The sequence below is a fragment of the Rana temporaria genome, chromosome 3 (genome assembly GCF_905171775.1).
Source record: "Rana temporaria chromosome 3, aRanTem1.1, whole genome shotgun sequence".
In the NCBI taxonomy this organism is placed as follows: Eukaryota; Metazoa; Chordata; class Amphibia; order Anura; family Ranidae; genus Rana; species Rana temporaria.
In genome coordinates, this window is record NC_053491.1 from 78,353,752 (window position 1) to 78,378,094 (window position 24,343).

General features: G+C 44.0%; 1 protein-coding gene across 1 annotated transcript in view; it reads right to left on the reverse strand.

The window, feature by feature from the left end:
- Positions 1 to 2,587: 2,587 nt before the first annotated feature.
- ADAL (adenosine deaminase like) overlaps positions 2,588 to 24,343 on the reverse strand; it is a 61,631-nt gene continuing 39,875 nt past the window's right edge. Inside the window, exons 8-10 of the mRNA XM_040342793.1 lie at positions 17,577 to 17,703; positions 5,919 to 6,019; positions 2,588 to 3,584 (exon numbers count right to left, since the gene is read on the reverse strand). Coding sequence (XP_040198727.1) covers positions 3,384 to 3,584; positions 5,919 to 6,019; positions 17,577 to 17,703 — 429 coding nt within the window. The 3' untranslated portion in view covers positions 2,588 to 3,383. The remainder of the gene's footprint in view (positions 3,585 to 5,918; positions 6,020 to 17,576; positions 17,704 to 24,343) is intronic.

Below are 24,343 nucleotides of genomic sequence, written 5' to 3' on the forward strand. Positions count from 1 at the left end.
TCTGCTCTCCCCTCCAGCACTCACTGGAGTGCTGGGCTGTGGAAGGGGCAAGAGGAACTGGCTCAGGCTCTCAGAGGCTTTTTTTTTTGTATGTGTATTCATATTTTTTCCTTTAAAGTTGAAATTATTCTTTAACACTTAACCTTAGGTTGACGTCATATGACATCCTGCAGGCATCATTCACATATCGTTTTTTTCTGCCGTCTGGTGCTTCTCCCGGCTTGCCCGTGTGATCAAGGAGCCAGAGAATAATTTGAATGAATATGGCAGCGGCAATTTACCATAGAGCTGACCGGGGACCAGATGGTCCCCCGCCATCTCTTTGACCTTTGGAGGCCAGGAGCGATGTCATGGTATCAATTCTGGCTCCGGCAGATGTAAATACTGCTGTTTTTTTAGCTGGAAAGCCTAAGATCTCAGACTTTCCAGCCTAGAGGAGAGATGTAGGGACTTATAGACCCCAGATCTCTTTGTAAAGAAGACCTGTCATGCCCTATTCCTATTACAACGGATATTTACATTTTGTGTAATAGGAATAAAAGTGAAAAAAAAAAAATTAAAAGGGAAAATAAAAAATAAAATAAACAACAAAAAAATTAAAGCACCCCCCTCCCTGCGTGCTTGCACGCAGAAGCAAACGCATACGTAGGTCGCACCCGCATGTGTAAACGGTGACTAAACCACACAAGTAAGGTATCGCCGCGAAGGTTAGAGCGAGAGCAATAATTTTAGTGCAAGACCTCCTCTCTAAACTGGTAACCTGTATACATTTTGAAAGCGTCGCCTATGGAGATTTTTAAGTATCAAAGTTTGGCGCCATTTTACGAGTGTGCGCAATTTTAAAGCTTAACATGTTGGGTATCTACTTGGCGTATCATCTTTCACATTATAGCAATAATTAAGCTACCATTAGTGGGGGTTTTTTTTGCCCCAAAAAATCACTATTGAAACATTTCTGCGAAAATACCATGACATTGCAACAACTGACATTTTATTCTCTAGGGCAGGGTTCGACAAAATCTGTGCGCCAGGTCGCAATTGCGACTAGAATTAGCGACCAGGCGCCCGGGGAAGGAAGCATAGGCCTACAGAAGGCTGCAAAGCCGCGGCCTCAATTACCGGCCGCAGCGGGGGAGGTGGGGATCGCACGGAGACACAGGATACCCCATCCTGTCTCGTGCACCCTCACCTCCTCCTCCGCGCGATCGCGTTGGGCCGCACCAGCCAGTAATTGAGGCCATGGCTTTGCAGCCTTCTGCAGGCCTATGCTTCCTTCTGTGATCTGGTGCCATCTTGTGGTGGCTGTTGGCATGACAAGTAAGCCAGCAATGCTAATGGTATTCCCCAGTGTTTTCACTGCCATCTCCTTCCCTCTAATTAAACCCCCAGACATTATATATATTTTTTATTATAACACCCTAGAGAATAAAATGGCGGTCAATGCAATACTTTCTGTCACACCGTATTTGCGCAGCGGTCTTACAAGCGCACTTTTTTGGGGAAAAATACACTTTTTTAAATAAAAAAATAAGATAACAGTAAAGTTAGCCCAATTTTTTTTATATTGTGAAAGATAATGTTACGCCGAGTAAATTGATACCCAACATGTTACGCTTCAAAATTGCATCCGCTCCTGGAATGGCGACAAACTTTTACCCTTTAAAATCTCCATAGGCGACGTTGAAAAAATTCTACAGGTTGCATGTTTTGAGTTACAGAGAGGTCTAGGGCTAGAATTACTGCTCTCGCTCTACCAATCGCGGCAATACCTCACATGTGTGGTTTGAACACCGCTTACATATGCGGGCGCTACTCACGTATGTGTTCGCTTTTGCACGCGAGCTCAGCGGGACGGGGCGTGCTTTATGGCTCCTAACTTTTTTAGCTGGCTCCTAGGGCCAGATTCACGTAGACTAGTGGCGGCGTAACGTATCGTAGATATGTTACACCGCCGCAAGTTTTCATTGCAAGTGCCTGATTCACAGAGCACTTGCAATGAAAACCTACGCCGGCGACCTCCGGCGTAAGCCCGCGTAATTTAAATGGGCGTGTGCCATTTAAATTAGGCGCGCTCCCGCACCGGACCTACTGCTCATGCTCCGTTTCGCAATTCCTGTTGTGCTTTGCGCGCAGTGACATCATTTTTTCGAACGGCGACGCGTGTAGCGTAATTCCGTATTCCCGGACGGCTTACGCAAACGACGTTCATTTTTAAATTTCGTCGCAGGAACGACGGCCATACTTTATACAGCAATACGATTGCTGTGTAAAGTTAAGGCAGGTCAAATACTGACTAACTTTGCGACAGGAAACTAGACTAGCGGCAACGTAGCGAACGCGAAAATCCGTCGTGAATCGCCGTAACTCCTAATTTGCATACCCAACGCTGGTTTACGACGCGAACTCCCCCTAACGGCGGCCGCGGTACTGCATCCTAAGATCCGACAGTGTAAAACAATTACACCTGTCAGATCTTATGGCTATCTATGCGTAACTGATTCTATGAATCAGTCGCATAGATAGAAACAGGGATACGACAGCGTATCAGGAGATACACCGTCGTATCTCTTTTGTGAATCTGGCACCTAGATTCCAAGCAAATTTGTCAAACCCTGCTCTAGGGTCTTTGCTAAAAAAACATATATAATGTTTGGGGGTTCTGAGGAACTTATTATGATTTTTAGGAAAGGAATGCTAGAATTGGCTTGGACTGGAAGTGGCTAATAACCAAAGGTCCCTGAAGGACCTATATATATTTTGGGCACTGTATACTGGTTTGCAGGGCACTGTACCATACATAGTTTAGAGGGCCCTGAATGTTTCCAAGTCCCACCTCACTGCAGATTTATTTGTGTATATATATTCCCTAGACAGCTAGGGGATTGACGATCTGCAGTGGCAAAACCAGAACTAGATTACTGGGGCCTTCCCCACACAAAACATCGTTTTTATTACCCCACCATTATAACATTCCTTATTACTGCAGGCTACTGCTTATTACTGCAAGCTCCATGCTTGTCCATGATGAAGAACAAGTCCTGTTATGAGCTTACACATGACTAACTTGGTGATAAAACGATACACAAACCACCTACATCAGTCATGTCAATCTAGGCCTAAACCTATGAGGCCTGCCCCCAATCCAGGCTTTAACTAAAGTAGTTCTAGTAAAGCAGGACCTAGAAATGTAAAGTTCTGTACTCTAAACTGGTAGACCTGCGGTATGATGGGACAAGCCTCACCACACACCAAAGTAGATCAATGGACGTCTTTAAAGTTTTATAAAATTCAGTAGATGGTGTGAACCTGAGTATCTTTGAAATTCACACAATATTGCTTCTGTACCCCTGAGTATAGATGTCAGCTGGTGCCATTACTTCATATTACTTCACATGTGTGAGCACACTTGGCTTTAGCAATGACCATTTCTCCTTTAAACGCGATTTGATATCGTTGGGTGCAAAAATGTAATCAATCGCTTGAGCTGAAAGATCCCATACTTGATGAGGGCTCAGATTAAATGTATTAGCAGCAATCTCATACTCCAAAGAAAGATCCGTGGAAAAGACACCTTTGTCGTCTGTCTGTTAAATAAAAAACAAAAAGTTTCTGTTACAGTTGTAATCAATTCCAAAACTCACCAATCCTCAATCAGTGTTAATTTCATAGACATTTTATTTGACTAACGTAACACCACTTTAGTTGACTAAAATACGACTAAAAATAAATCAATTGAGATGACTAAAATACGACTAAAACTAAAATGGCATTTTAGTCAAAATGAGTGAGTAGGCTTTTCCATGCACCGCAATGTAATCTGGGCGTTCGCCCAGATGATTGATGTCTATCAGAAAATGTCCCCCCCGGCGGATAAGGCCCCGCCCCCTGTATTGCGTAGGCGCGTCACAGAGTTTCCGAAAGGAGCCGAACAGGTAAAGCTGCGAGTCGGCTCTATACCGCGCCTGCGCGGTCAGCTCTACACGGCTCCTAGTCTGTGCACAGGTGTCGTGTAGAGCCGACTCGCCCCTTTATATGTTACATGGTAGCCTCACCGTGCCTACCACTGCAGCCTCACCGTGCGTCCATTGCCCATCATTGCAACATGAACTGTGCCCATCATTGCAGCTTCACTGTGCCCACCATTGCAGACTCACTGTGCCCACCATTGCAAACTCACCTTGCCCATAATTGCAGCCTCACTGTGCCCCCATTGCAGCCTCACTGTGTCCCCATTGCAGCCTCACCGTGTCCCCATTGCAGCCTCACCGTGTCCCCATTGCAGCCTCACCGTGTCCCCATTGCAGCCTCACCGTGCCCCCATTGCAGCCTCACCGTGCCCCCATTGCAGCCTCACCGTGCCCCCATTGCAGCCTCACCGTGCCCCCATTGCAGACTCACTGTGCCCCCATTGCAGACTCACCGTGCCCCCATTGCAGACTCACCGTGCCCCCATTGCAGACTCACTGTGCCCAACATTGCAGCCTCTCCAGGGGGTGGAGGAAGAGAGAGGGTGGTTGGATCATGACTGGAGGAAGAGGAGAGCCACGGCAAATAGCACGCTGTTACAGCTTACATTACAATTGTCTCCACTTTGTTCGCCGTCACACACAGCCTCGCCTCCTCCTGACCCCGCGCCTGTGATAGGCAGAACACATCTAGAACACATCCCGGCATTCTGTCTATCACAGGGCGGGGTTAGGAGGTAGGGCTGTGTGTGACAGCGAGCAGAGCAAAGGCAATTTCAATGTAAGCTGTTCCGGCGTGCTATACCGCTCAGTGATCCCGTGGCTATCCTCTTCCTCCATGCTCTCTTCGTTGGAAGAATGGCTTCTAATCAACCCCGCCCGCTGGGGTGCTTGCCCCCCCCCCCACACTCCCAGGCAGCCTAGCTCCTCGCCATGTGAAAATATGTGCATTTTAACTGAAACCTTAACCACTTGACGACCGCCGCACGACGATATACGTCGACAGAATGGCACCGCTGGGCATAAGGGCGTACAAGCATGTCCCCTTTAAGATGCAACCCGGTCGTGAGCTCCGTGACCATCCCCACGGGACCCGTGAACCCGATCGCCGCCGGCGTCCCGCGATCGGGTCACAGAGCTGAAGAACGGGGAGAGGTAAGTGTAAACAAACATCTCCCCGTTCTTCCTAGTGACACTGACACTGTCAGTGATCGTCTGTACCCTGGAACAGTGATCAGTGACGTGTCACGCCAAGCCACGCCCCCTAACCGTTATAATCACTCCCTAGGTCACACTTAACCCCTTCAGCGCCCCCTACAGGTTAACCCCTTCACTGCCAGTGTCATTTTTACAGTAATCAGAGCATTTTTATAGAACCGATCGCTGTAAAAATGACAATGGTCCCAAAATGGTGTCAAAAGTGTCCGATGTGTCCACCATAATGTCGCAGTCACGATAAAAATCGCTGATCACCGCCATTACTAGTAAAAATAAATATTAATAAAAATGCCATAAAACTATCCCCTATTTTGTAGACGCTATAACTTTTGCGCAAACCAATCAATAATCGCTTATTGCGATTTTTTTTTTACCAAAAATATGTAGAAGAATACATATCGGCCTAAAATGAGGGAAAAAAAATGTTATATATATTTTCTGGGCATACTTATTATAGCAAAACGTAAAAAATATTGAATTGTTTTTAAAAATTGTCCATTTATCATTGTTTATAGCACAACAAATAAAAACCACAGAGGTGATCAAATACCACCAAAAGAAAGCTCTATTTCTGGGGGGAAAAAAGGACATAAATTTTGTTTGGGAGCCACGTCGCACGACTGCGCAATTGTCAGTTAAAGCGACGCAGTGCCAAATCGCAAAAAGGGGCCTGGTCTTTGACCAGCGAAATGGTCCGGGGCTGAAGTGGTTAAAAAACATTGTAAAGCTACTTACACACAGTACAGACGGATGACCCAAGTTGTACCAGAAGCCAAAATGATGCTTGTCATAGGAGGGAACAGTCTGTCCTTTGAAATTTGAAGTAATGCAGAGCTCTAAACAGAGAAAACGACACACATTATTACAAGCCGACTATCACGATGAATATTCCTTTCATGCTAATATTTAACTTTACCTTGTAGATGAACTAATGCATGGCATGGAACAAATTGTTAACATCTAAAAATATCTGGCCAGGCAGCCTCCTTATTATTTCACATTCATGAATAAATAGCGGCTTGAAATTCAGCCCTGATTTACATTCTAAACAGAAAGGGACGTGGCTGTTCAACAGAAATGATTATAACGCAGCACCTGAGTCACTGGTCCACATGCCCGCAAGGCCGACGCAATGCCCTAGGTGGGTTCAGGGTAAATCCTTCCTTCTCCAGTATACAACCTAGTGTGTGTGTATATATATACAGTGAGGAAAATAAGTATTTGAACACCCTGCTATTTTGCAAGTTCTCCCACTTGGAAATCATGGAGGGGTCTGAAATTGTCATCATAGGTGCATGTCCACTGTGAGAGACATAATCAAAAAAAAAAATTCCAGAAATCACAATTTATGATTTTTTAACTGTTTATTTGTATGATACAGCTGCAAATAAGTATTTGAACACCTGTCTATCAGCTAGAATTCTGACCCTCAAAGACCTGTTAGTCTGCCTTTAAAATGTCCACCTCCACTCCATTTATTATCCTAAATTAGATGCACCTGTTTGAGGTCATTAGCTGCATAAAGACACCTGTCCACCCCATACAATCAGTAAGAATCCAACTACTAACATGGCCAAGACCAAAGAGCTGTCCAAAGACACTAGAGACAAAATTGTACACCTCCACAAGGCTGGAAAGGGCTACGGGGAAATTGCCAAGCAGCTTGGTGAAAAAAGGTCCACTGTTGGAGCAATCATTAGAAAATGGAAGAAGCTAAACATGACTGTCAATCTCCCTCGGACTGGGGCTCCATGCAAAATCTCACCTCGTGGGGTCTCAATGATCCTAAGAAAGGTGAGAAATCAGCCCAGGACTACACTGGAGGAGCTGGTCAATGACCTGAAAAGAGCTGGGACCACCGTTTCCAAGGTTACTGTTGGTAATACACTAAGACGTCATGGTTTGAAATCATGCATGGCACGGAAGGTTCCCCTGCTTAAACCAGCACATGTCAAGGCCCGTCTTAAGTTTGCCAATGACCATTTGGATGATCCAGAGGAGTCATGGGAGAAAGTCATGTGGTCAGATGAGACCAAAAAAGAACTTTTTGGTCATAATTCCACTAACCGTGTTTGGAGGAAGAAGAATGATGAGTACCATCCCAAGAACACCATCCCTACTGTGAAGCATGGGGGTGGTAGCATCATGCTTTGGGGGTGTTTTTCTGCACATGGGACAGGGCGACTGCACTGTATTAAGGAGAGGATGACCGGGGCCATGTATTGCAAGATTTTGGGCAACAACCTCCTTCCCTCAGTTAGAGCTTTGAAGATGGGTCGAGGCTGGGTCTTCCAACATGACAATGACCCGAAGCACACAGCCAGGATAACCAAGGAGTGGCTCTGTAAGAAGCATATCAAGGTTCTGGCGTGGCCTAGCCAGTCTCCAGACCTAAACCCAAATAGAGAATCTTTGGAGGGAGCTCAAACTCCGTGTTTCTCAGCGACAGCCCAGAAACCTGACTGATCTAGAGAAGATCTGTGTGGAGGAGTGGGCCAAAATCCCTCCTCCAGTGTGTGCAAACCTGGTGAAAAACTACAAGAAACGTTTGACCTCTGTAATTGCAAACAAAGGCTACTGTACCAAATATTAACATTGATTTTCTCAGGTGTTCAAATACTTATTTGCAGCTGTATCATACAAATAAATAGTTAAAAAAATCATACATTGTGATTTCTGGATTTTTTTTTTGATTATGTCTCTCAGGCCTCGTACACACGACAGAGTTTCTCGGCAGAATTCGGCGAGAAACTCGGTCAGAGCCAGATTCTGCCGAGAAACTCTGTCGTCTGTACACTTTTGGCCCGATGGAGCCGCCGAGGAACTCGTCGAGAAAATAGAGAACATGTTCTCTATTTTCTCGTTGTTCTATGGGAGAAGGCGGCCCGCCGAGCTCCTCGGCGGCTTCATCCCTGAACTCGACGTGTTTGGCACGTCGAGTTCCTCGGCCGTGTGTACGAGGCCTCACAGTGGACATGCACCTACGATAACAATTTCAGACCCCTCCATGATTTCCAAGTGGGAGAACTTGCAAAATAGCAGGGTGTTCAAATACTTAATTTTCATCACTGTATATACAGTGAGGAAAATAAGTATTCGAACACCCTGCTATTTTGCAAGTTCTCCCACTTGGAAATCATGGAGGGGTCTGAAATTGTTATCGTAGGTGCATGTCCACTGTGAGAGACATAATCAAAAAAAAAATCCAGAAATAACAATGTATGATTTTTTTAACTATTTATTTGTATGATACAGCTGCAAATAAGTATTTGAACACCTGAGAAAATCAATGTTAATATTTGGTACAGTAGCCTTTGTTTGCAATTACAGAGGTCAAACGTTTCTTGTAGTTTTTCACCAGGTTTGCACACACTGGAGGAGGGATTTTGGCCCACTCCTCCACACAGATCTTCTCTAAATCAGTCAGGTTTCTGGGCTGTCGCTGAGAAACACGGAGTTTGAGCTCCCTCCAAAGATTCTCTATTGGGTTTAGGTCTGGAGACTGGCTAGGCCACGCCAGAACCTTGATATGCTTCTTACAGAGCCACTTCTTGGTTATCCTGGCTGTGTGCTTCGGGTCATTGTCATGTTGGAAGACCCAGCCTCGACCCATCTTCAAAGCTCTAACTGAGGGAAGGAGGTTGTTGCCCAAAATCTCGCAATACATGGCCCCGGTCATCCTCTCCTTAATACAGTGCAGTCGCCCTGTCCCATGTGCAGAAAAACACCCCCAAAGCATGATGCTACCACCCCCATGCTTCACAGTAGGGATGGTGTTCTTGGGATGGTACTCATCATTCTTCTTCCTCCAAACACGGTTAGTGGAATTATGACCAAAAAGTTCTATTTTGGTCTCATCTGACCACATGACTTTCTCCCATGACTCCTCTGGATCATCCAAATGGTCATTGGCAAACTTAAGACGGGCCTTGACATGTGCTGGTTTAAGCAGGGGAACCTTCCGTGCCATGCATGATTTCAAACCATGACGTCTTAGTGTATTACCAACAGTAACCTTGGAAACGGTGGTCCCAGCTCTTTTCAGGTCATTGACCAGCTCCTCCCGTGTAGTCCTGGGCTGATTTCTCACCTTTCTTAGGATCATTGAGACCCCACGAGGTGAGATTTTGCATGGAGCCCCAGTCCGAGGGAGATTGACAGTCATGTTTAGCTTCTTCCATTTTCTAATGATTGCTCCAACAGTGGACCTTTTTTCACCAAGCTGCTTGGCAATTTCCCCGTAGCCCTTTCCAGCCTTGTGGAGGTGTACAGTTTTGTCTCTAGTGTCTTTGGACAGCTCTTTGGTCTTGGCCATGTTAGTAGTTGGATTCTTACTGATTGTATGGGGTGGACAGGTGTCTTTATGCAGCTAATGACCTCAAACAGGTGCATCTAATTTAGGATAATAAATGGAGTGGAAGTGGACATTTTAAAGGCAGACTAACAGGTCTTTGAGGGTCAGAATTCTAGCTGATAGACAGGTGTTCAAATACTTATTTGCAGCTGTATCATACAAATAAATAGTTAAAAAATCATAAATTGTGATTTCTGGAAAAAAAAAATTTGATTATGTCTCTCACAGTGGACATGCACCTACGATGACAATTTCAGACCCCTCCATGATTTCCAAGTGGGAGAACTTGCAAAATAGCAGGGTGTTCAAATACTTATTTTCCTCACTGTATATATATATATATATATATATATATATATATATATATATATATATATATATTAGGGCTGGGGAAATTAAATATTAATTCCTCGATTAATCTTTAATTTTTTTGATCGATCAAAATTCTTGACGTCACCGGACAGCCTGCACAGTGAGACTTACCCTGCTGAATGTGAGCAAACTGCACCCATTGGATTGAGGTACCTTTGCATCTGTGGAGCAGGAGGATGCATCAGGCTCCATCAGGGGAAGGGGGCAAAAATAACCATTTTCCTGTCCTAAGCAGTTTTGTGCAGACAATTCTTTGTGTATCGGCATCATCTGTTCCGTGCGAAAGACTGTTCAGTTCTTCAGGGTATATTGTCAATAAAAATCGATCATGTCTGCTTCCAGAAAATTTAAAACACTCTGGTATGTCTGCGTGACTGGCTAAAGTGATGCCTACTTGCCTACTATAAAGTGACAGTCAATATACTAGATAAGTTTTATAAATTAATTAAACTAACTTTCTATGTTTTTTTTAAAGTTTAATAAGAAAAAATGACTTACGTCAGTGCTACAGTTTGAATTTAAAACGTATTTGTGTAAACTGTGAAGTTAAGTCATGGATTGTGGAAACTAATTAGTGTCGGGTGATTGTACATAGTGTATACCACGTTTACTACTGACTAATGCAGAGTTGCAATGCAAGGAGGTAAAAGTAGTTGGATCTGTATGTGTATTATAATTAATCGAAATTAGTCGATTAAAAAAAAAATTGATTAATCGAACACGAAATTGTAATCAGTAACAGCCCTAATCTTTCTCTCTCTCTCTCTCTCTCTCTCTCTCTCTCTATATATATATTTACACCTTTCCCACTTAGGGAACCAGGCAGTGAAGACTTTCACTCCTAGTTCCCTACTGCTCATGCGCGAGGCGTGCTGCACTTTCTAATTGGCCCAAAGGCGGGTGTAGGAGGAGGGGAGCCGAACTTCCGGGTGATCAGGCCGCAGCTCATCTCCAAAAACAGGTCCCCCGTTCCCCCCCTGAAAGGTGCCACCGGAGGAGGGAAGGAAACATTTAAGTGAGAGTTCCACTTTTGGGAACTCTGCTCTAAGGACCATGCTACATGGTACACCTACTACACCCGTATTTACTTTCTTCTCACTCGTGGTAGCTGTCACATTTGAAATCATACAACCATTTAATTTACAGAGATCTGTGAAGGAATAAACTACTGCACCACTGTGGCAGATGGACTTGTAGTGATCACCATACTCATAGTCCATTGTCTTTCAGCCCAATACTCAGTATGGACAGAGAGCTGGAGAAAGAGCCAGCAGGTATTGCACCCACAATCCATTGATGACAGTTTCGATGCTTATAAGGCTTGTTTACAAAAAACAATAATAATAATAATAGTAGTAATAAATGTTTATTTATTTCTGCAAATATTGGTGATTTTTTCCCCCCCAAAAGGTGGAGTTAACCTTTAACCACTTCCATACAGGGCATTTTCACCCACTTCCTGCCCAGACCAATTTTTAGTTTTCAGCGCTGTTGCACTTTGAATGACAATTGCGCGGTCATGCAACACTGTACCCAAATGAAATCTTTATGTTTTCCCCCCCACAAATAGAGATTTCGTTTGGTGGTATTTTATCATCTCTGCGGTTTTAATATTTTGCGCTATAAACAAAAGAACAGCAAAAATTTTGAAAAAACACCATCGCCCGGATTCAGAAAGAAGTTATGCTGGCGTATCTATTGATACGCCGCGTAACTTCTAGTATGCTCCGGCGTATCTTTTTTCTGTATTCAGAAAACAAGATACGCCGGAATTTAGCTAAGACTAAGTCTCTTACGCCATCGTATCTTAGTTGCATATTTACGCTGGCCGCTTGGTGGTGCTTCCGTCGCATTTTTTTACGTTGTTTACGCTCTGCTTTTTCCGGCGTAAAGTTATCCCTGCTATATGAGGGGTATCCTATGTTAAGTATGGATGTCGTTCCCGCGTCAAATTTTGAAAATTTTACGTCGTTTGCGTAAGTCGTTCGCGAATAGGGCTGTACGTAAGTTACGTTCACGTCTAAAGCAATGACAATTTGCAGCGTAATTTCGAGCATGCGCACTGGGATTCTTTCACGAACGGCGCATGCACCATTCGTAAAAAACTTCAGATACGCGGGGTCACATGAAATTTAAATAAAACACGCCCACATCATCCACATTTGAATTAAGCGGGCTTATGCTGGACCACATACGTTACGTCGCCGTAACTTAGGGTGCAAGTTCTTTCTGAATACGGAACTTGCGCCCTAATTTACAGCGGCGTAACGTATCCGAGATACGTTACGCCCGCCAATAGATACACCAATGTATCTGAATCCGGGCCCATATTTTTTACTTTTTGATTTAATAAATATCAATTTAAAAAAAAAAAAAAATGTTTTCCTCAGTTTAGACCGATACGTATTCTTCTACATATTTTTGGTAAAAAAAAAAAAAAAAAAAATCGCAATAAGCGTATATTGATTGGTTTGCACACAAGTTATAGCGTCTACAAAATAGGGGATAGATTTATGGCATTTTTTTTTTTTTTTACTAGTAATGGCGGCGATCTGCGATTTTTATTGTGACCGTGACATTGTGGCGGACATATTGGACACTTTTGACACATTTTTGGGACCATTCACAATTATACAGTGATTAGTGCTATAAAACTGCACAGATTACTGTGTAAATGTGACTGGCAGGGAAGGGGTTAACACTAGGGAGCGCTGAAGGGGTTAATATGTTCCTTGGGAGTGATTTCTAACTGTAGGGGGAGGGGGACTCACAAAGGAAGGAGACCAATCTGTGTTCCTCTGTTCTGGGAACACACATCGGTCTCCTCACCTCTGACAGGAGGTGGATCTGTGTGTTTACACACAGAGATCCACACTCCTGCCATGTTTGCCGGCAAGCGCGTGTCCCCCGGGCCGCGAGCTTTGACGCGGGCGCGCGCCCCCTAGCGGCCACAATGCACAGGACGTCATATGACGTCCACTCTGAAAGACACACAGTTCCTGCCGACGTCATATTATTATGGCTCGGTAGGAAACTGGTTAAGCAGGAAAAAAAATTGGGTTTTCGGAAAAAAATTTATAAAGTCTAAGCTGTATCAATAAATTAACTTTGTTATTATCCTGCAAACATTGCATTAGCGAAAAGGCTTATGCCGCGTACACACAATCGGAATTTCCGACAAGAAAAGTTCTATGTGAGCTTTTGGTTGGAAATTCTGAAATCTTGCTCCATTGGACAAAAATTTGAGAGCTGGTTCTCAAAATTTCAGACTGGAAAAGTTCTTGTCAGAAATTCCGATAGTCTGTATGCAATTCCGACGCACAAAAAAACATGCATGCTCGGAATCAAATCGACGCATGCTCGGAATCATTGAACTTCTAATAATTTTTCTCGGCTCGCTGTAGTGTTGTTCGTCACCACGTTCTTGACGGTCGGAATTTCAGACAACATTTGTGTGACCGTGTGTGTAGGCAACACAAGTTTGAGACAAAATTCAGTCGGAAAAAAACACACGTTTTTCTTGTCGGAATTTTCGATTGTGTGTACGTGGCATCAGTGTGTATGTAATTGTGGAGAAAAAATATAAAGACATGTGAAATAGTAAAAATAATTGATGTACTGAATGCTACTATCATAGGTTATTATCAGTTTCCAGAATGTGATATTTTTGCTATAGTGGTTTTTCAAACCCACAGGCATTTAGAGTGGAGATTGTGGTTTCTTCTGGCTCACTTCACCATAACCTGACCGGTTATAAAAGTCACCCTGTAATTTGTTTGTGGGCCTTGAAAACCTCAGGATGCAATCTCGGAGATATGGCTGCTGTGCTCCTTGTTATTTGTGTCATTTCACATGAATTGCCAAGATATTTACCATTGTCTGTTTACAACAGGCAGGACATCAATGTCAGTTTAAATGGCCAAGTTCATAGAAGTTGCATTTTCTGGAATACATTGAAATGCGCGATCTCTGTTCACACTCGTCATTGTATCCTAGCTACCATTGTTTTCCACTATGTACGAGGGGCACTCAAGTCAAACTGGGACTTTTGAGTTTATATAATAAAAGACAAATTTCAAGGAGTGAAAACTGCATTTATTTTTAAACATACTCCCCTGCTACATTTATACACTTATCCATTGGTGGCCCCTCTATTGGGGGTGCAGGGGCCTAATCCAGGCACACAGGGGCAGATTCAGATAGAGATACGACGGCGTATCTCCTGATACGCCGTCGTATCTCTGAGATCCGACGGTCGGATCTATGCGCCTGATTCATAGAATCAGGTTCCGCATAGATCTCCCTGAGATCCGACAGGTGTAAGTGACTTACACCGTCGGATCTTAGGCTGCAATTCCCGGCCGGCCGCTAGGTGGCGCTTCGTTTTTTTACGCGACGAATATGCAAATGCCGATTTCCGCCGATTCAGAAACGAACGCCTGCCCGTCGCTTTTTTTTTACGTCGCTTGCGTTTGGCTTTTTCCGGCGTATAGTTACCCCTGCTATGTGAGGAGTATCCTATGTTAAGTATGGCCGTCGTTCCCGCGCCGAGTTTTTAATTTTTACGTTGTTTTCGTAAGTCGATTCAGAAAAGCGCTGGACGCAAGTTACGCTCACGCCGAAACCAATGACGTCCTAGCGACGTCATTGGGAGCAATGCACGCCGTGAAAATTTGCGGACGAAGCATGAGCAGTTAAATTGGCGTGGGGACGCGCCTGATTTAAATACTACACTCCCCCTAGCCGCGGAATTTGAATTCCGCCGGGGGATTTACGATACGCTGCCGCAAGTTTTGAGGTAAGTGCTTTCTGAATACAGCACTAGCCTCTCAAACTGGCGCCGGCGGATCATAAATCAGATAGATTACGTGGATCTAAAGATCCGCTGATCTATCTGAATCTACCCCCCAGTCTCTAACCTCCACGCAGGGCGCCGGTCGCATTAATTTCTATGTTGTTTTTTTTAGCACGTAATTAGAGCCAGAGGCACCCCGAGCCCACCCACTTGTGTGACATTAGCAAATTAATATCCGCTAATGTCTTCCTACTGCTCCTCCCGGCCAATCAGAAAGCGGCTCCTGAGACGCAATTGGCCAGGAGTCTTGGGACAGGTCTCAGGACCCGCCTCCTGTTCGGCTTGGAGAAGAAGCATCAGCTCCAGCAGCAGCCTACTCTGGATTCAGCAGTGCACTGCCACCTCATCCTCCTCCCCGCACCTCTACCGCAGTATAAGGTAAGGCCACTGATTGCGTGGAGAGGGAAGCGGCGGCTTTAGTGTGTGAGGATCGCCGATATGATCGACCAATTGATTGAGAACCACGGGGGGGGAAGGGGGGAGGATGCTAGTGCGAGGGTCAGGTCTGTTTGGCGCCCCCCCCACAAAAAAAAAAAAAACAACGTTGACCAGCCACCACTGCATTTATCCCTGTGTTTAATTAAGCTTTGGCAGATTTGTCAGTACGCCTGAACCATCCTAGGACAGCCTGCTTCACTTTGGCACCATCCCCTGCCCTATTTAGGGCTCTTAATGGCAGGAGTTGTAGAGGAGTCATTTGGTTCTGGCCCAATGAACCCCTCATTCCTGGACACACCTAAATACAAGGCCATCGGGTCCAACATTGTAGATTTGGGGTAAGTGTTCGATACTGGTTTATTTTCGTGTTAGGGTTGATTATCTTTACCAGGGCTTTACAATAATCCCTTTCTATTGCAAGAGACCATATGTAGTAAGAGTGATCCTAGTACACAGTGGGGGAAAAAAAGGATTAATGCCGCGTACACACGGTCGTTTTTTGTGATGAAAAAAAAACGACATTTTTAAAAACGTCATTTAAAATGACCGTGTGTGGGGAAAACTTTGTTTTAGGTCTTCTGAAAAACGACAAAAAAAAATATTCGAGCATGCTTCAATTTTTTATGTCGTTTTTCCAAACGTCGTTTTTTTGTGTCATAAAAAATGACCATGTGTAGCTAAAACAATGTTTAAAACAAAGTTTTTAAGGCCGCGCATGCTCAGAAGCAAGTTAGGACGCAAGCTTGAAAGGAACAGAGTGCCGCCGTACGTGCTGAACGTAACCGCGCTTTGCTAGAGCTTTTGGAAAAAACGATGGTGTGTATGCTCCGTCGTTTTTTTAAATGAAGTTTGAAAAACTACGTTTTTTTTCATGATAAAAAACGTCGTTTTTTTTTCATCACAAAAAACGACCGTCTGTACACGGCATTAGTCAGCCACCAATTGTTCTCCCACTTAAAAAGATGGGAGAGGCCTGTAATTGTCATCTTAGGTATACCTCAACTATGAGAGACAAAATGTGGAAACAAATCCAGACAATCACATGTCTGATTTGGAAAGAATTTATTTGCAAATTATGGTGGAAAATAAGTATTTGGTCACCTACAAACAAGCACAATTTCTGGCTCTCACAGACCTGTATCTTCTTCTTTAAGAGGCTCCTCTGTCCTCCACTCATTACCTGTATTAATGGCACCTGTTTGAACTTGTTATCAGTATTAGAGCCCTTTCACACTGGTGTGTTTTTGCCACGTTTTTTGCCGCGTATTTTTAGCACCGATCACTGTAATAATGTCACTGGTTCCCATAAGGCCCCTTTAGACGTCCGCTCCGTCTGTCCGTTCATTACAAGTCCGTTAACGGACTTGTAATGAATCCCTATGGGGACGCGTCCGTTAGCGGATGGAGCATCCGCTAGCGTCCGCGTCCGTCGGGATCCGCTTTTCCGAACGGAAGAAACCCTATTTTTCTTCCGTTCGGCGGAGCGGAACTGATGCAGACGGACAGACGGTCCGTCTGCATCAGGTTCCCCATAGGGGACAGCGGAGCAGAGACAGGGCGGTCCCTGTACTGTGTGGATCCCCGCTGAGCCGACGGAGACACACCGAGCGGACCCGGAAACTGTGAAAGAGCCCTAAAAGTGTCAAAAATGTCAGTTATGTGTCCGATCTGTCTGTCACAATGTCGTAGTCCCGCTAAAAATCACAGATCACCGCCATTACTAGTAAAAATAAAATAGAAATGCCATAAATCTATCCCCTATTTTGTAGACGCTATAGCTTTTGCGCAAACCAATCAATAAATTCTCTATTGCGATTTTACCAAAAATATGTAGAAGAATATATATCGGCCTAAACTGATGAAGAAATTATTATTGTATTTTAAATTTGGGGATATTTATTATAGCAAAAAATTTTAAATAATTTATTTTTTCAAAACTGTTGCTCTTTTTTTTTCTTATAGAGCAAAAAAAAAAAAAACAGCAGAGGTGATCAAATACCACCAAAAAAAGCTTTATTTGTGGAAAAACAAGGACGTCAATTTTGTTTGGGTACCACATCGCACGTCTGCGCAATTGTCAGTTAAAGCGACGCAGTGCCGTATCGCAAAAAATGGCCTGGTTATTTAGGGGGCAAATTTTTCCAGGGCTGAAGTGGTGAAATATGGTTTCTGGTTTGCAGTGTAGTTGCACTTTAAAAGGACCACATCTCAAATACTGGGGGGAATATACCTGTCGTCTAGGACACATTTCTGGTGTTCTGAACAAGCTATATCAACTAGAGGAATGTGATCATTATATAAAATACCCCGAAGGCTAATTAAAGATACACTATAGTCAGAATCCCTGGAGTATCTATAACAAGAGTTTTAGTACCTATAGGGATATTCTTTTCTTTCACCATTTCCACTGCACCTGGGGAATTACACAGAAATGTTCCATGTCCGATTCTGTCTGGGGGAATAGTAAGCAGAAGTTCCGTCTCCTCTCTCTGGGTTGGGATCTGGAAAAAAGTGCAAATGTTATAATATTTTCTTTTCCAGGTCAAGGCAACTGCAATACAGATCAATAATCTACTACTTTATAGAGGATATATAGGATGTATATAGCTGCCACAGCTCATCAGTAACTAAACAAGCATTACATGACCAGTATGATAGATGAAGTCATACGACAATTGCATCTCTCACTTCTATTGTGGTCAAATGTTTGCACCGTCCAGGTTTGGCCTACACGGAGTATGGCAATATGGGTGCTGGCCCACTATTAGTGGAACAATTTCATCTGCTGCTGTAATTTCTTTTATGAGTGATAAAATGTCCTAAGGGGCGACATACTAATAAGATCTTATCTGGGGATCATGTGTTGATAGACATAAGAGGCAGCCTTCAGGCACTTGTGCCAGTTGCATTGTGCCAACCTTTGTGTAAGCCCTATGGAGGATGGCTGAAGAGGCACACTAATGACCTTCAAGCACCAGTTATTTGGGGGAACACAAAAGCAATACATCAAAGTTTTCCAACATTTCTGATCACTTCTACGAACAAGCTTTAGCTGGCGGTGCATGGGCGTCCGCTGACATTTTTTCAGGGGGGGGCCGCTTCAGCAGCGGCGATACACAGTCGCATTTAACCCTTTCTTCAAACGCTAGCGGGGGTTAAAAGTGCCCCTCTAACGGCCGAATTGCGCAGCTAAAACGATGGTAAAGTGCCGCTTTACCGATAACTCCGCCAGCTGAAATAGCTCTTGAGATAATTGAGCTTCACTCCATGTCCATATAAATATAGCCTAGAGAATGTACAGACCTCCCCTTCAGCACAGATGAACCCCTCCTTCAGCACAGACCCCCCCTTCAGCACAGACCCCTCTCCATTCAGCACAGATGGACCCCCCTTCAGCACAGACCCCCCCATTCTGCACAGACCCCTCCATTCAGCACAGATGGACCCCCCATTCTGCAAAGACCTCTCCATTCAGCACAGATGTACTCCCTTTAAGCACATACCCCCCCCCCTTCAGCACATACCCCCTTCAGTACAGACCCCCCTTCAGCACAGATGGACCCCCTATTCAGCACAAACCCCCTTCTTCAGCACAGAAGGACCCCCCTCCCCATTTCAATTCAGTACCTCAGATCCAACATCAGCGCGGCACAGGCAGAGCAGGTTCCCTCCCCCTGTGTACACATAAACACCGAAGGGGGAGGCAGCTTCACTCTGCTCGCTGTGCCTGTGTGACATCCGGCCCGGGACCGCTCTGACAGCTCAAACACCTTCTCGATTTTCCAGGGGGGGTCAATTGCCCCCCCTTGCCCTATGGAGCGGACGCCCATGTGGCGGTGTCTCCTTGTGCCCTATACACTTAAACCATCTCCCAATCAGGTCAAACATGGCTGGGTTGAAAGAAAATAATCGTGTCCAAAGGCAATGTATAAGTGTATACATGTGTCACGTGTTTAAAGAGAGATTATTGGCCTGATCAGGCATGTGACCACAGACTTGTTTTGTAGAAGTACGTTACATGTACAGTAAGTAACAAGCTAATATGGCTGTCTACTGTACATATAATAATATTACAAATTATAAAGTGACACAGGGTATTTGTGATTTACAGTATATTGATATTACTATGTATATTCATATGAATAGATAAATGCATATATTTTGAAAAAATATTATTACCTATTTAATTCAGGTATATAAACTTAAAGTGGTTGTAAACATCAGACATGAAATATGAACAAAGCATATCCCTCTATAGTGTGTACTATAGTTTAAATTAAAAGCACATGTAATTTCAGTTAGCTGCTTCATTCCTCTGCTATCAGCATGAATCACCTTTGACAAGTTTTCCTGACACCAAGAAAAAAAAGGTGACAGGTGAGCGGTCTCCAACTGAATGAGAGCCTCAGCTCTGTTCCTATGTGCTGTGTGGAGGAGGGGGGGAGGGGGTTCCCTTCCCTCCAATCAGCTCTCAGAGCTCTCCTCCCTGAGCTCTGCAGATTGTAACTTCAGCTCTTTGTCCCCTGTTTTCTGACAGCTCAGACGAGCTTTATACATTCTGGACTTTAAATGGCTGTAGAAGAGAGAAGACTGCAGACAAAGAGGTACAACTTATGTAGGAGAATCTGTTTCATCTGTGTGTGTCACTTGAGGACAGTCATGTCACTTGGTATTTTTAAAGGGTTTACAACCATCTTAAAGGAAGCTTGTGCCGGCACAAATTTGATGGCTGTCATAGCTTACCTTCTTCTGAAAATGCCAGTATCCTGGCTATCTTTGACCTTAATACTTTATGTAATTACTTTTTAGCTTGAAACTGAAAGGAAAGTGGGGTTACCCCTTTGTTTTGGGTGGTCTGGTCTGATATAGGAACAAGGGAGTATTGGCCTTTATTTTTCCTATTAGATTGAATCATTTTAAATTCTTTTATATTACAAATTCTCGTTTGTGAGAGCACAGGAAACTTAAAGCTTGTGGCTAAGCAATGTGTGAAATATTCTTTACAAAAAAGAGTATATGGTCAGACATGTGTGAAGTTTTATAAACATTTAAAGAAATAAGATGAGCTATGTGAGACAATGGTCAGATGAGTAATATCTCTGAACTAATTGTGTATTTTAAGAAATCTACTAATATGGTATTAGAAGAAAATGTGAGCAATTTTGATATAAGATATATACTGTAAGAAATATTGTAACCTGATTGGCTAGTCCACGAAGAGAGGATGTACCTCAATTTTTAATGAAACCAGCCGAATCCCAGAAATAAATTGTATTTTTGCTACATGATACATGTGTCAGTGTCTTGCTGATTACCCGATCGATCATAGGACTCTTCGTACCCAGAGCAGAAAAATAGCGGACCTTACAAATGGTACCAGTGGAAGTGGGGTGTGCCGTGTTTCAGCAGGTTACATAGTTACATAGTTAGTCAGGTTGAAAAAAGACACAAGTCCATCCAGTTCAACCACAAAAAATAAAAAAAACAAAATAAAAAACACAGTACAATCCTATACACCCAACTCCATACCCACAGTTGATCCAGAGGAAGGCAAAAAAAAAACCCAGCAGAGCATGATCCAATTTGCTACAGCAGGGGAAAAAATTCCTTCCTGATCCCCTGAGAGGCAATCGGATTTACCCTGGATCAACTTTACCTACAAATCTTAGTACTCAGTTATATTCTGTACATTTAGGAAAGAATCCAGGCCTTTCTTAAAGCAATCTACTGAGCTGGCCAGAACCACCTCTGGAGGGAGTCTGTTCCACATTTTCACAGCTCTTACTGTGAAAAAAAACTTTCCGTATTTGGAGGTGAAATCTCTTTTCCTCTAGACGTAAAGAGTGCCCCCTTGTCCTCAGTGTTGACCGTAAAGTGAATAACTCAACACCAAGTTCACTGTATGGACCTCTTATATATTTGTACATGTTGATCATATCCCCCCTTATTCTCCTCTTCTCAAGAGTGAATAAATTTAGTTCTTCTAATCTTTCCTCATAGCTGAGCTCCTCCATTCCTCTTATCAGTTTGGTTGCCCTTCTCTGCACTTTCTCCAGTTCTCCGATATCCTTTTTGAGAACTGGTAAGTGTAAAACCTCTACAATTTATTTTCTCATAAGAGAATATTTGTATGAAGGTTGCACTTGTCTCTGATCTGGTACTAGAACTAGGAAACTAGAATATGATATAACATAATATACTTGACTGAAGTATTTTTTAATATTTATTTATGTCTTGAGGAAGCTAGGTTGGCTTACCTGGGACTGGTTTTTAGAAAATTATCTTGCTATGGTAGCTTACCGGGGCTAATTAATATTAGGAAAATAGAAAATTATCTCGCGGAAGCTAGGATGGCTTACCGGGGCTAATTAATATTAGAAAGGGATAGAAAATTATCTCGCGGAAGCTAGGCTGGCTTGCCGGGGGCAATTAGGAAATTAGGGACCTCCTGTAATAGAGAGGACCATACGGGACCCTCTCTCGCTCAGGGGACGAACAAGGGTGCGAGGATATCCAAACCTAAATATCTGAAAACCGGTTTATATGTGTTTACATTGTTTGTCTGGTTGTCTGTGCACAATATTTTTGTCTGGTTATCCTGTTGATAGTATTGTCTGGTTTGGTGTTTTGCAGTACTATATGTATTCTGATGTTTAGAGTTATCATATTATGTGAAATACTTTAAGATCTATGTCGTAATTTTCTGTAATACAAAATTGTCTGCCTTGTTTGACAGGATTGTTATTTGTATGTACTAAAACATTTACTCGTTTGGCGGCCACTGTTCCAGGGGGTTATCACAGCAAATTGGGAAGGGGTCCGTATTTTAGAAACAGGACACCTAATTGTCCAGTGTCGCAGGTATAATTTGCACAATTCTGGAGAGTTCCCTTTGGGAAGAGATTGTGCGAATTATAAAGACTATATATATATATATATATATATATATATATATATAGAGATATTTGTGTAGTCTGCCCTAAATCTTGGGAATACGTGAAACCCTCAGACGTTGGCCTATAATGGGTAATAAGCTGGGGAAGGCGGCTCTTGAAGGTGAGCAAGAACAGCCAACCCCATATGATTTTGTTAAAGGTACCTGTGGTTTAAATTATGTCGAACCATATTGGCAGAATGTTCAAAAACGTGCCCACCAGTAACAATTGTCAGGCATAAGTCCCATGGGACCCTGCTCTGCTGAGCAGTGAGAGGAGGTTAAAAAAATTTGTGGGGCACACCCTCGACATAATTATCCACCGGATAACTGGGATGATGCATATATGTTGAAATGTTGTAAGAAATGGGAAAAAAGTTTAAAGGAATATAGAAACATATTTCCCTTATCAGATCCTGGTACTGGAAAATTGCCTAGGGTTTTGATACTAATATATTAGTTCCCTCTTGTCCCTCACCCCCAATTTTAATACCCCCAATACTCTCCCCTACAACAAGTATCCCCACACCTTCAATCTTTTTTCCTTGAGCTCCCCCGCCTTCTCCATCATCAACTGTAGAGCAGTCATTATTATCTCCATCATATTTTATGACTAAAAAGGAAAAGAGTACACAGCTAATATTTACCACTAAAAGCGGTGTATTCCCACTTCTTCCCCCTATTACTCCCATTCCAGAACCAAATATAGGTTCGGATAGTTTAATGCTTTACCAAAATAACCAGGGACTGAATAATTTTCCATCAAGGAGGGGAGGTTTAAATAATCGGCAACAGGTAGCAGCCCAGTACAATCAATATTATCAGCAAGGATGTTTTACTTGTGGGAGTTTAGATCACTGCAAATCAGATTGTCCACGTGTAGGAAATAGGAACCCTGGGCCAAATTCTCAAAAGAGATACGCAGACTTAACTGCTGTTCAGCCTGCGTATCCCTGTGCCTAACTTTGGAAACGATTCTCAAAAGGCTTTTTCCAAAGTTAGGCAGAAAATCTGACATGTGTAAGACACTTACACGATCAGATTTTAGGATGCAGTACCGCATCCGCCACTGGGGGCATTTCTCATTGAAATGCAGCTTTGCGTATGCAAATGAGGACTTAAGCAGATTTTCAAAGCATTTCAGCACTTTGATTTCTGCCTAAGTTCCGAATTTGCCGGCGCAAAACTAGGGCTGGTTTTATAATGTAGAAAGTTAGCCAAACCTTGTAAAGGCCCATTCCAGCGACGGCATTTGGTATGCATTCCTGAGGGAGAACTCCACGGCAATTTTAAAATTCAAAACCGGCATGGGTTCCCCCCCAGGAGCATACCAGGCCCTTAGGTCTGGTATGGGTTGTAAGGAGACCCCCCCACGCCAAAAAATTGACGTAGGGGGTCCCCCTACAATCCATACCAGACCCGTATCCAAAGCACGCTACCCGGCCGGTCAGGAATGGGAGTGGGGACGAGCGAGCGTCCCCCCCCCTCCTGAGCCGTGCCAGGCCGCATGCCCTCAACATGGGGGGGTTGGGTGCTCTGGGGCAGGGGGGCGCACTGCGGGCCCCCCCACCCCAGAGCACCCTGTCCCCATGTTGATGAGGACAGGACCTCTTCCCGACAACCCTTGCCATTGGTTGTCGGGGTATGCGGGCGGGGGCTTATCGGAATCTGGGAGTCCCCTTTAATAAGGGGGCCCCCAGATACCGGCCCCCCACCCTAAGTGAATGGATATGGGGTACATCGTACCCCTATCCATTCACCTGGAGGCAAAAAGTAAAATGTAGTAAACACACAACACAAGGCTTTTTAAAATAATTTATTATTCTGCTCCGGATGCCCCCCCTGTCTTCGTTATTAGCTCAATTACCAGGGGGGGCTTCTTCTTCCACTCTCCGGGGGTCTTCTCCGCTCTCCGGGGGGGGGATTATTCTTCCGCTCTCCGGGGGGGGGCTTCTCCGGACTCCGGGGGGCTTCTTCCATCTTCTCCCCTCTTCTGCTGTTGACTCGGCGAACCCCGGTTCTTCTGCAGCTCTCCGGTGCCTTCTTCTTCAGCGCTGGCTGCCTGCTATGTTTGTGTGTTAGCTCGATTTCAAACAGGCAGCCGGCGCAGTCTTCTGTGACGTCAGGGTCTTCTGGTCTTCTCCCCTCTTCCGATGTTGCCTCGTCGCCTGTTGTCGCTGTAATGATGGAAGCGCGCCTTGCATCAC